The sequence below is a fragment of the Limtongia smithiae genome (genome assembly GCF_038497785.1).
Source record: "Limtongia smithiae strain NRRL Y-17922 unplaced genomic scaffold V1518scaffold_7, whole genome shotgun sequence".
In the NCBI taxonomy this organism is placed as follows: Eukaryota; Fungi; Ascomycota; class Lipomycetes; order Lipomycetales; family Lipomycetaceae; genus Limtongia; species Limtongia smithiae.
The window spans coordinates 475,002-487,018 of NW_027117628.1; the positions used below are offsets into that span (position 1 = coordinate 475,002).

The window sequence follows — 12,017 nt, forward strand, 5'->3', positions numbered from 1 at the left end:
TCCCAAGCAAAATCCTATGTCTCGTGCGTGAACTGGCTTCGACCGCCACTAGCTAATAACCCCGCAGAGATTACTACGCAGCAGAACAGCAATGGCCACTATTCATCCAAGACCCGTCTTACGGCGAAGAAGCACAGGGAGCAACTCAGGTAGCGACCATGAAGCGGCGAAGGACATCGCAAGCGTGGACTATACCCTTGATAATGCGTAAGAGCCCCGTGCGGTGCACCGTCGTTGGTGTAAGGCGCTTCTCAGACCAGTAGCTAATCTCCAGCGTATATTGACAGTCTACCATTTGAGCAATTTAAGCGCGAGATATTACTTCTTACGCATAAGCTCAACATACCTCGATGGCGTACCGTTCCAGTATCTGAATACTCCCAGTTGAAAGTTGTGCGCATCTCCGGTGCTTTAACGAACGCAGTAAGACTCCTCATTTCACTTGTTGAATTTTCAGCTCCCATCTAACACGTTAAAATTCAGGTTTACTGCGTGACTCCTCCTCCTCGTTACTTATATAAACACCATTTCAACGATACTCAGACGTCACTGGATCCACTCTCTAAAGCTGCCACCAAAGTTCGCCCTATTCACGTCCCGGAAGTCCTTTTGCGTGTATACGGGCCGAACACCGCTCAAATTATTGACAGAGAGACTGAACTTGCTGTACTTACTCGACTGGCTGCCAAGAACATTGGACCCAGGCTTCTGGGCATATTTACAAATGGAAGATTTGAGCAATTTTTGAAGGCAACGACACTAAGCAAGGAAGACATAAGAGAGCCGGATGTGAGTCGGGCGATTGCAAAGCGTATGCGCGAACTGCACGATAATGTGAAATTGACATTGGATGAGCGCTTAGCTGGACCTGGTGTCTGGAAAAATTTCAAGAAGTGGCAGGTTGATGCGAAGCAGGCACTAGATTTGCTCGATAGAGTAGCAGACGCGTTGGAGGAGATTAGCGAACCGAAGAGATCGCATTGGACGACGAAGAAGATATTACGAACGGATTGGGCCACTTTCATGGAGGGAGCAAGACGATATCGCGAATGGCTTGATATACAAACCGGTGGTGCCAGTGCGGTAGAAGATAGTTTGGTATTTGCTCATAATGACGTGAGTTGCGTCTCTGGTTACTGCAGTTTGAGAATTGAGCTGATATTTTCCTAGGCGCAATATGGTAATCTGCTTCGAATTGAAGCACCGTCGGGCTCACCGCTCCTACGACCAGCAAATGAGCACCGAATGCTGGTGGTAATCGACTTTGAATACGCATCTCCCAATGTCCGGGGCTATGACATAAGCAATCATTTTGTATGTATTTCTGCGCTGCCTATGCTATATACCAGTGCACACAGCTAATTATTCCGCAGTGCGAATGGATGTCGGACTACCATCATCCTGAACGAGCTCAGGACATTCACAGCGAGAAATTTCCCAATCAAGAAGAGCAGTTACGGTTTATTGAGAGCTACGTAACTCATGGCATTGAATCATACGACGATATGGACAAAATTGAGAGAGAGATTAAAGATCTGCATAATCAGACCATGATCTGGCGGCCAGCGATTCATCTGGGATGGTGCATGTGGGGTATAATTTCTGCACCACTTCCGCCGGAAGTAACTGAAGATGAAGACGGATTTGTGGATGTATCACACGACGAAAGCGAAGATTTGAAAGTGGACGCGTTTGATTACTTTGACTACGCATCACAGAAGGCGTCACTCTTTTGGGGAGAAATGGCCTCTTTAAGCATACCAATTCCAGATGGCGTCGATATGCGACACGCCATGTATGTCGGGAAGCCGTGTCAGTTGGTGGAGCAGGTTTAGGTGTGAATGTTATGAATTCATTTCTGTATGTGTAAATATATACAGGGCCGCATGTTTAGGATTCCACGCAGACAGGATCATAACTCGCTATTTTGTTGCGTGTTGATGGTGAAGAAGAAAACAAAATGATTGTCTCTGTGTGCCTATGATATTTCTTGCCGTTAGCATGACCTACTCGTTCTTGCGTCTAATTGGGTGTTCTGCCGACAATATAGTGTTCTTCCTCGTAGGCGTCCTCGACATACGTCTGCAAGCACTATCGGCTACCAAATAAAAACGCATGGTGCAGCGTGAGAACTAAATAGTAGTTGTTGTAAGATGTGATTCGCGACATGAATCCTTATGGGCTGCTGACGTCCAGAGAGCGGGTAAATCAGCTGGGAGCTTACAAAGGCTGCGGTTAATTACGTACACCCGACGCCTCGACTCCAAACCACTCTACGTACCTTGGCCTGCTTTCTGGACTTACACGAAAGGACTACTTGCAAGCGTCTACTTTTTGCTGCGTAAGTTAACGCGCGAGAATGTCGCCCCGACCCGCTGCAAGCGCGATTTTGGAATTCTACGTTGTCGGCGACTATCTGATTCGCATCCCGGAGGCGCGCTACGATGAGTGTATTCGACGATCTCCTGCTCGCCTGTGCTACTATGACGAAGACGGCGACAGAATTACGGTAAGTGACATTTATTCGGATCTCAGCAGATGCAGGATAATAGACTAAGAAGCACCGTTGCAGGTCGGCTCATCTACGGAACTACGCGAGCGAATCCGAGAACTGAACGCCGTCAAGCAGGCGCCGATCTTTAGTCTTGACGCATATCCCGTGCTTGAATGGTTTGGCGTCAAGGACACCGACGACTTTGATGATGTTTCTTCTCAGATGAGAACCTCAGCAGGAAGATCGGAATTAGCTTTGTCTGTGCCTCGGTCGCCTGCCAGTGTGGCGTCATATTCAGACGATTCTAGTGGCGTGTTGTCTCTGGACGGCAGGAGCACAGTTAGTAACATGCGGACTCAAGCGTCTGAAAAAGAATTTTCTGAACATCTGGTTGCGGCATTTGAAGACATGCTTAGTGAGGTAGAGACGTTGTCCCGGTCTGCGACTCCGTCCACCGTCACAGGTGATATTTCTTGCTTGACGCCGACCTTGCGGATCGAATCTGACGGAGAGCTTTCTGAAGCTGCGCCTGAGCATTTATATTTGGATTCTCGTTCAGAGTCTGGATATAGCGACGCTTCCCAGAAGACTGTTCGTCCTGCTCCGGCGGCACAGCTCACGGCGCCTGCGACCGATCAGTCTGATCTTTCGAGCTCTAATGTTTGGGCGGAGACGATTGCTGAGAATGTCAAGCGCGCGATCCGTCATTTACAGGAGATAGCCGACAGTGACCCGAATATGATCTTCCGCAAGCGTGTGTTGTCTATGGACCCGAATCTTGCTGAGAGCGTTGCTGAGCTGATTCGGAAGATAGTCAATCAGCTTTGTGGAACCATGGCGTCTGCCGAGAGCACAGCAGCGGGAATTACCCTTGATCGAACTTTGAATACCTTCCAGGGATTTGCCGCGCAGATGGCGCAGGTTGCCGCTATTGGGAGCTCCGGAGCCGCTGCGGTGCCTGGAGCTGAAGCTGGCATACAAGCTGCGCGGGAAGCTATGCAAGGCGCATTTCAGTGCGCGCAAATGGCTACGGCTCAACTTCAGCAGTGTCTTCGGGAGATCGTAACTGAATTTGTCGATTTCAAAACTCGCTTCGAGCAGAGCAAATTTCAAGCGTGCAATCCTGGAATCGCAGCTGGTCGTGTCAACAGAACCTTGTCTGTGTCCTCGTTTGGCAACTCTGTACTTACTGACGATGCGAGTGAGTGTGTGAGTGAGATTGGCTCGTTTGACTACAGTGCGAGTCCTTTTGCACAAAAAGTGCCCGCAGTGCACCCGCTGCTGTCTGGTTCGCGATTTAGTTCGACCGTGATGAATGTTCCTATTCGGACTCCATCAGTTTCAAGTGCGGGAACCTATGAAGTTTTCATGCCCGCTCAACCACTTACGCCGCCTCAGCGGTCGTCATTTGTTCCTCCTTCTTATGGCCATAACACCGGCGTTTCATATCAGAATCCACATCCTTTTGTTGCGACATCGGAGATTTACAGTCACTATGGTGACCGCGATTCGTATTACTCATCAGCTATCAGCCGGGCTCCAGTTACGCCAGTCTTCTCGCCGGTCCGTGCTTCTGCACCACCCGTGCCGCCTCTGCCAGTGATGCCCAATTGTGCTTCTATGCTGAGCCAGCTTCCTGCTACGTTTGGAAGAATTGCACCTACGTTTCCAACAGGTGCGGCACCGAATGTTTATGTTGGTCCTTCTTTTAACATGTCGATAATGACCGCATCGTCATCGCCAGCAAGCGTTTCACAAGTCAATGTGGCTGGTAGATCTTCTTCCCCTCCTTCGACGTCACCTCCTTCGTCAGCTCCTAGCGCACCATCATACGTCCCAGATCAATCAGCAGGAGGAAGTGGCGTGAATTCCGCTTCTTCCAGTGGTCCCGACAACTATACTGTGTTCAATCCATTTTCGGTACCTAGTGCGCCTCCTGCAACTCTATCCGTCCCAAGTGCACCTGCAGACAATTTCGAGTCTGAATGGGGCGAGGTTGCAAACAGTCTGCATGGCAGCAAAGTGGATGTTGCGGAAGTAGAGCAAGCTGTGAAGGATCTCCGCGTTGAAGAAGAGACAAGTGAGGCTGGAAGTGCTAGATACGAGGATACTCACAATATCGCTGATCAAGTTGTGCCGACGGAAACAAGTATTTCGACTGCAGAAGCTGCGACAACGACGCGCATGACCGCCAGTCCCTGGTATGAGAACATTTCCGATGATCGCTTCGGCCGTGTTTCAACCCCTGACCGAGTTAGCGGCCATCACCAACGCAATCTTATTGAGATCGAGAGCGTGGAACCATCGCAAGATCCTCTTGCACCGACTTTAAGCCGCGGACCTAGCTTTACTGTTGCACCGGGTATGCCGCCATCTCCTCAGGCGATCTTGGCAAGCGGAAGTCTCGACAATGCTATTCCGGTCATGCGATCTGTGAACAGTCCCGTGCCGTCGTACAGAACTATTGATCCAAACCAGAATCATCGACTGTTCATGAACCGTGATCCTGCTGTTGTGTCGCAGAATATTCAGAGAGCGCGTCAGTCCACTGCGGCCGCGGCTACTGATCGTGCGAGAGCACCGACGCGCAGACATACAGCTATTGAAATGCGTCAGTTGAGTCCGGATGCGCAGGACAGGGCGGATATCAACCGCATCGGACTCGAGAACGAAGCGACCGAAGAAGAGCGTTTGGTGGCTCGTCAGTTGGTCGAACTGGAATTGATTGATGGCGAGAATATGACCATGGCGATTTATTATGCCCAACAGGCAAAGGGTGATATTGTCACGGCTATTGATCTGCTCGAGTAAGTGCATCTGTGATTTTATTAACGAAGCGAAGAGATCTAACTTATCTTCAGAGCGGACTTGAAACAACAGCGAAGTTTTGAGAGGCGCAATCGGTCCTACGCGGATTCCGCAGATCCGCTTGGACCTGATAATGGCGATTGACTATCTGCGGCGGCCCCGGCTGCCACCGATTGCCCGGAATGCCGGGCACACTCAGAATATGCTGCAATTGCTCGGAATTATATTTCATATGCGGAGAATGCGTGTGAATATGAAATTCGAGTTCATTTTGAAGCGCCTTATTGCGAAGAATGCCTACATGAGGCTCGCAATAGCGTGGTTTATCTTTCTTATTGAGAGGTGACCGACTAAGCTCTGAAAGGCGTACCCTTGGTGGGCGCACTGCGCTGCAAGGTCGTTATTCATTATTTTTGGACAGCATCCTTGAATTTTAAGCGAGACTGGACATGTTTATGCTCTCTTTCTTATGATGGTGGTGATCTACGGCTTGATCAGGATTTGGATTATTTGAATTTTAGGAGACCGCGTTAGGGAGGTTGGTATAGGGGGTTTTGCGTTGTTCGCTTAGTGGAGTTGATCTTGTGGAGGTTAGATAAATTAGAAAATTGTGGAGGAAAGGTCATGTTGAACGTAGATTACACAAGACCCGTTTTAATTATGCTTTGAACACCTAGTCTGAACTCCGTGAACACCGATGCGGGCTTCAACGAGGCAACGTATTCACGTGGGCGCCGCCAGATCAACCACCTCATACGCAGATATAATGGAGACCGAGCTACCACCGTTTGAGATCGTGTTCAATGAGGTGACCAAGCACGTCAGCATCGCCGAGGCCGACTCAACCCCGGCGCGGGAACTCGCAGTGACCCGGCTCAATAGCGTCTACAAGGAGCTCATGAGTCTGAACGCGGACGTTCCCCCGCCGATGAACCAGATCAATGGACGGCTGACAGACCAAGTTCGCAAGCTCAAGGATGCCGGCAATGTGTCGTACAAGAAGGGTCAGTTCTCCGACGCAGCACGAATGTACTCGCTCGCGATCGAGATGGCGCTCAAGCGCGCGCCATGGGAAGGTTCGGCGTACCAACGCGAGGAGCTTGGTGTGTTGTACTCGAACCGTGCGCAGGCGTACATGTCGTCGAGCTCATGGGGCGAGGCGTATGTCGACGCCGACGCTGCGGTATATCTGAAACGGACGGTCGCGAAGGCGCATTTTCGAAAGGGAAAGTGTTTGCAGCATATGGGCCGACTACAAGAAGCGAAGGAGGCATACCAGATCGGCATTGAGATGCCTGGACTCGATGGCAGCGACGCGGAGTTGAAGACCGCAATGGCAGAGGTTGATGAATTGCTGCGGTAGGAGAAGAAAACTGTACTTTAAATATTGTAACATAGACACCATTAGACTACCCTCTCAGAGAATGTAAGAACACGCATTCTATATAGCCATATTCCAACACAATTAGCGCCTGCTCGCTGCCGCCGCTCTTCGTCGAGCCGCCTCGGGGAGCTTGAAAGGCAACGACAGCGTAGCAAGCTTATAATGCGCCGCCTCCGCGGTCGTCAGACCCAGCGCCTCCTTCTGCGCCACAGTGCACGGCTTGATCTTGCAGCCCATTGACTTGAATAACTGTGTGGCCCTGGCTGGACGCAGCGACAGCTCGGTCACGAGTGGCGGCGTCTGGACTGTGTACTGGTCGATGTGAAGACATGTCGCGAAGAGATAACACAGGATCTTGTCCTCGTTCTTTGGTGTGATCAGGAAAGCGGCATCTTTCTCCTTACCAACAGCTGCTGCTTTTTGCTCCGTGAATTTGGCGATCAGCCCGTTGACAAGCACCTCAGCGGGATGGTTCAGCTTTAGCATTATTGCACCCTTGCTGGACACTCGTTTGTTGGTGTATAGCCCCATCAAAAGCGACGCGTAATACAATAGCTTTAGAGTCTGAGTCTCGTTCTCGTTTGTGATGCGTGCTATGCGATCGTTAATGTAGTTTGATGTCTTGAACGGAAGCATGGCTGCCCGTTTCGTGGCGTCCTTTTCTCGAAGCAGAGCGCCGACTTTAATCGCCCCGAGCTCCTCCTTGCTCAGAATGCCGCTTAGTGGATAGATATCCTCCACAGTAGCGGCATTCTGGTTACACAATGGAATAGGGCGCTTGTCGCCTTGCATTTCTTGCAGCATTTCTGAATCAATCAGTTAGTGGTTGCGTATAGCATAACACGGACATATGCGTGTATACCTAACGACGGCAAGTCCACGGTTGAAGATTTCACATTGTCGATAATAGCATCCGCGTACGTTTCCAGCTGCGTCGCATCAATTTCGTTTCGTTCCAGGTCGTCGATAGCTTTCTTTGCCCGCTTCGTACCAAACGCCTCGCCAAGCGCATTTCGTTGTAGTCGTCGCTGTTTTCAAGATTAGCACCCGGGAGCTGTCCAGTAACTTAAAGAGACGCATACCTGCACATTGACCTGCTTAATTTCTGCAATTTCCTGGTTTTTATACGCCTTGATCGTGCGGTTTGTGCTGATGACTGGAGCGGCGGATAACTCCACGGTACTGGTATCCGGGTCGTAGATTCCGATATAATACCTGCAGTTGCGCCAACTTAGCCAAATAAAGCCAAATTATCAGACCGACAAGGCACATACAAGTCTTCCTTAGGCTCGTTCCTACCCTCAAACTCCATGCGCTCGGTCCCGCCATGAATGAGATAACGGCGCTGCTTCTGCGAGTAATACAAGTTGAACTCTGTACTCTCCGGTACAGTAACTCCTGGAAATATTGCTATGATATAAAACAAGTTAGAATAGTAAACTGGATGTTGTCAAAAGTACTTACCCAATATCGGTGTCAAGGTGTCGTCGCGGACAAGTTCGACGGTGTTGACCTGGTCGCCATCCTCGACCGTTTTCTGCTTCTTGCTTAATTCATTACCGTCGGTATGCTTGACTTTCCTTGGACTACTGTGCTTCCGCTTTTTCTCCTTTACGTCTTCTTGACTCATGGCGACGAATCTGACGTGGGAACGAAAATGGTGGGCGGTCGCGTATGGAGTTGGAAGCCAGATTTTTTTGTCGCGGGTATTAGAGTTTCAAGAAGGCTTAGAGTTACCCCCCTGCACATCTGCTACAACGCTATGAGCATGATCGCAGATCTCGCTAGCTCCGTCATCATATTATACAGTGTAATAGATTCCGGATTACAGAGTACGATCATTAAATCAAGAAAAGGCAGTGTTTTGTAATTTTCTAACTTTTCATTCAAACACACTATACAACGACTTCCATCGAAGCAGCCTTTCTCCCTAAGACAGAACAAACGAACGACACAGCAATCGACAATTGAATCATGAAATAAGCCCTGAAAGGGTCCAAATCGACATTAAATCATCGGCGCCTTGTCTTTCACATTGACTAGCCCCTTAAGAACGACTACTGCAACTGTCGTTAAACGTAAACTGTCCGTATTTCAAGCGCTAACCGCAGCTGGCGCTCCTCCCGCACGGAAACCAAGCATTGTCCTCTCGTTAGAAAGGCCACAGACAACAAAAATCTCTCGATAGGAGAGTCGGATCGCGAGCGACCAAGCTATCCACCGAGTCGTAATAATTGCAGCGGCGATCGTCGTTTCATCGAAGCGGACTTCACGCCGGGAAGTTAAGAAAGCGAACTAGTTTACTTGCTGCAGCGAAGTTAGTATACCATAGAATGACAGAACGAAACCTATTGCATATGGATCAACTGACCTTCTGGCGCGGACTTTCCGGCGTTTGCGCTTCAGTCTTCTAACTCTTTTCTTCCTCCACTTGGCACGCATGCTGCAGCGACAAAGTTAGTAGGATGATGCATAACCACGACAAAAGGAATTGCTCAGTAGACAATGGCTGAAGCATACCTGGCTAGGTTTCCTTAAAGAAAAATTCGTTAAAGAAGCGGGCAAAACACGCGGGACAGAGAAGAAAAGAAGAAAGGTTACAGGAGCGAGCGCGTGCAAGGTTATAAGAGACCGATGCTACCCTCGGATCACCAATGAGCCACTTAACCCTAGTTTCAGGGTTTAGTAGTACGTTTTGCCTGCGAACGAGCAGCTGAGCGTGACTGCGATTTAAGTGCACGTGATGTAGCATTACGTTATCATGAGATCATCTGATTTACTCGCGAGACCACAACCAGCAATGCACAAACTGATCGGGTTTTAAGATCTACAATTATTTCCAATACACTTTTGATCTGAAATGCTTCAATCGAACATTCTGATATGCCAGTTCGCACAAGTTCGGGATGCAGTGGCAGACGTCTGCGCTAAGCCTGCGGGATGTGCCCACGCTGCCCACCGGAGCTGACCGGACCCTATATCGGCTGTTCTCTCTACGAGACACTGGTTCTGTCACACTGATCGAATAATTCTCTGTTCTTCTATGCCCAGCTGTACAGTATCTATACAGGGCCGGTCAAGCTCTCCACTTGTTGTACTACATCTGAGTGTTTCATGGAGTAGATGCTGTCAAACTGCACGCAGTTTGTCAAATACCACTAGAGTTTTTATATGCGCTACACCTTCGTACTTCTGAGTATGCGATGCCATGCACTCTCCACATAATTCAGAATAAAATTCCTATCACTTATACTCTTGCTAACTATTGTTTTGTGCAACTCTTCCCAACGTTTGACTGCAAGTGCCGCTTACCAACCACGCGACGATAAGCGCTCCGTCTTTGACAGGCTCTCCACGGTGCGACCGACCATTGCGGGTCCCAAATCCGAGCTGACCTCGGCCAGGATCTTCGGGTCCTGTGTGCTTTGAGTTAGCTAGATACTTCGACAAGTATAAAGACAATGAATATGCTCACATTGTAGTGTGTGACAGCTTGGACGATGGCCTTTGCGCGCTTCTCGGGGTTGTGTCCGAGGAAGATACCGGATCCGACAAAGACGCCGTCGCAGCCCAGCTGCATACACAGTGCAGCATCGGCAGGTGTTGCAATTCCGCCGCTACTATCGTGTTAGAAGTTGTGCTGTTGACATGTGTTCTCACCATATGGTACATACGCGGCAAAGTTCACGACATTTAGTCTGCCTCTCTTGGCAACATCCTTCAGCAAATTGTGCGATACACCGAGTTCTTTTGCATACACGTATAATTCCTCGTCGGATAGGCTTCCAGCTTTGCGGATTTCCTGGTTGATTGTTCGGATATGTTTCACAGCTTCGACGACATCGCCAGTGCCAGCTTCACCCTTCGACCGGACTAGATTGCATGAGCCTACAAGCGCAGCAGGGAGAATTTTGGAGCAACATACTCATTGCTGCGCCCTCGCTGATTCTGCGCAAAGCTTCGCCGAGGTTGCGGGCACCGCATACGAACGGAACTTTGTAAGAATGTTTGCTGATGTGGTGGACCTGATCCGCAGGTGTCAAGACCTCTGAAAGTCTGTCAGCAATCAGTGTCGAGCATGCATGTGCAAAGAGATACTAACCGGATTCGTCGATGTAGTCCACACCGAGAACTTCCAGAATCTGTGCTTCTACGAAGTGACCGATTCTGCACTTGGCCATGACTTCCCGCTGCGTTAGACAATCCCACGCCTTCCGTCAGATCTGGAGGCATACCTGGAATAGAGACCCTTATAGAGTAATTAGCGTAATTCACGACCATAGTCAATACGTGGAAACATACGCGTCAATGATTTCTTGGATCATCTTGGGATCGCTCATTCGTGCAACACCGCCCTCTGCACGGATATCTGCCGGTACTCGCTCGAGTGCCATAACAGCGCATGCACCGGCGCGCTCTGCAATAACCGCCTGCTCGGCGTTCACGACACTAATTTCGTTCAGCTTCCAACTAGACGTGTAATGGTATTTTGAAGCCGCACTTACTCCATGATAACGCCGCCTGCAAAACATGTTAGAGCCTGTTGTCATGACACTAAGAGGCGCATAGCCCACCTTTAAGCATCTGGGCCAGGCCTGCCTTCAGCGTAAACGACGTCGGTGCAAGGGCATTCGCGCTAGAATCGACCGCCGGCGGCGAGATTGCTGCTTGGCGCAATCCGTTTCCATATGTTGCAGTCTCAGAGGCCGACATGATTGTTGGACAACAAACGAGTAGGCAGGAGAGTAGAACGTCTGGGTTGGTTCGCGAGACAAGAAAGGTTTGAGGGCGTGTTCTTTTATTTAAGTCCAAGCGTCTTGGTGAAATGCACACGAAGACGAGCGAGCAATGACTCTTTCCGCGACTTGGCTGCGGCGATTCCGAGCCCTTGACCCGCGCATCCCGAGTTCTGCCGTTCGATGCATGACTCGTCGGCTGTATTGCTGCATTTCCAATAGCATGGCAATAGCTGACAGCGGCTGTTCGTGCTCGGCTGGAACGAGCTGACTTATGCCTTGCTCTTTCGGCTTACGGCGACAAACTTCGCGATGTCGTCACCGCATTCGTCGCGTCGTCGTTCGCCGAGCGACTCACCCGCAGTCTCGCCCTAGTCCCGTGCTCGACTGGCGCTCTTTTTCGCTGGAAAGCAGCGCATCCTTTCTTTCTACGCCGGCGCCTGTCGAGCACCCTCCTCTGCGGGGTCCCCGCGTACAGCGGCGACAGACGCCGTGACGCGGAGGCCTGGCACCAGCCGTGCTTCGACGCCACTTGCGTCGGTGGCTGACTACAGTTTTTCGCCTGACAGCTCGCCTCGCACTTGCACGCGCCACA

The 12,017-nt window shown here is 50.2% G+C and overlaps 5 protein-coding genes across 5 annotated transcripts; 3 read left to right on the forward strand and 2 right to left on the reverse strand.

Annotated features, from left to right (window-relative positions):
* Window positions 1-50: 50 nt before the first annotated feature.
* On the forward strand, window positions 51-2,194 carry V1518DRAFT_384606 (kinase-like domain-containing protein). Its single transcript, XM_066901682.1, has 5 exons — window positions 51-207; window positions 288-423; window positions 484-1,116; window positions 1,171-1,314; window positions 1,374-2,194. The coding sequence occupies exons 1-5, from the start codon at window positions 92-94 to the stop codon at window positions 1,833-1,835; spliced, it is 1,491 nt and encodes a 496-aa protein (XP_066759120.1). The 5' UTR covers window positions 51-91; the 3' UTR covers window positions 1,836-2,194.
* Window positions 2,195-2,359: 165 nt separating this feature from the next.
* V1518DRAFT_427871 (uncharacterized protein) lies at window positions 2,360-5,446 on the forward strand (the record flags this gene model as incomplete). The annotated part of the gene is made up of 3 exons (XM_066906063.1): window positions 2,360-2,509; window positions 2,573-5,301; window positions 5,356-5,446. 3 exons carry the CDS (start codon window positions 2,360-2,362, stop codon window positions 5,444-5,446), a joined length of 2,970 nt encoding a protein of 989 aa, XP_066759121.1.
* A 568-nt stretch (window positions 5,447-6,014) lies between these two features.
* V1518DRAFT_418036 (uncharacterized protein) lies at window positions 6,015-6,753 on the forward strand. The gene has a single exon (XM_066904445.1). The coding sequence runs from the start codon at window positions 6,069-6,071 to the stop codon at window positions 6,663-6,665; it is 597 nt and encodes a 198-aa protein (XP_066759122.1). The 5' UTR covers window positions 6,015-6,068; the 3' UTR covers window positions 6,666-6,753.
* On the reverse strand, window positions 6,662-8,358 carry V1518DRAFT_418038 (RNA polymerase I associated factor, A49-like protein). The gene is made up of 5 exons (XM_066904446.1): window positions 8,151-8,358; window positions 7,961-8,096; window positions 7,769-7,901; window positions 7,549-7,714; window positions 6,662-7,492 (listed from the first exon to the last, which is right to left on the reverse strand). Exons 1-5 carry the CDS (start codon window positions 8,314-8,316, stop codon window positions 6,768-6,770), a joined length of 1,326 nt encoding a protein of 441 aa, XP_066759123.1. The 5' UTR covers window positions 8,317-8,358; the 3' UTR covers window positions 6,662-6,767.
* A 1,472-nt stretch (window positions 8,359-9,830) lies between these two features.
* V1518DRAFT_418044 (SOR/SNZ family-domain-containing protein) lies at window positions 9,831-11,530 on the reverse strand. The gene is made up of 9 exons (XM_066904447.1): window positions 11,261-11,530; window positions 11,192-11,207; window positions 10,989-11,135; window positions 10,922-10,935; window positions 10,789-10,869; window positions 10,612-10,734; window positions 10,361-10,559; window positions 10,162-10,303; window positions 9,831-10,102 (listed from the first exon to the last, which is right to left on the reverse strand). Exons 1-9 carry the CDS (start codon window positions 11,397-11,399, stop codon window positions 9,995-9,997), a joined length of 969 nt encoding a protein of 322 aa, XP_066759124.1. The 5' UTR covers window positions 11,400-11,530; the 3' UTR covers window positions 9,831-9,994.
* Window positions 11,531-12,017: the final 487 nt, after the last annotated feature.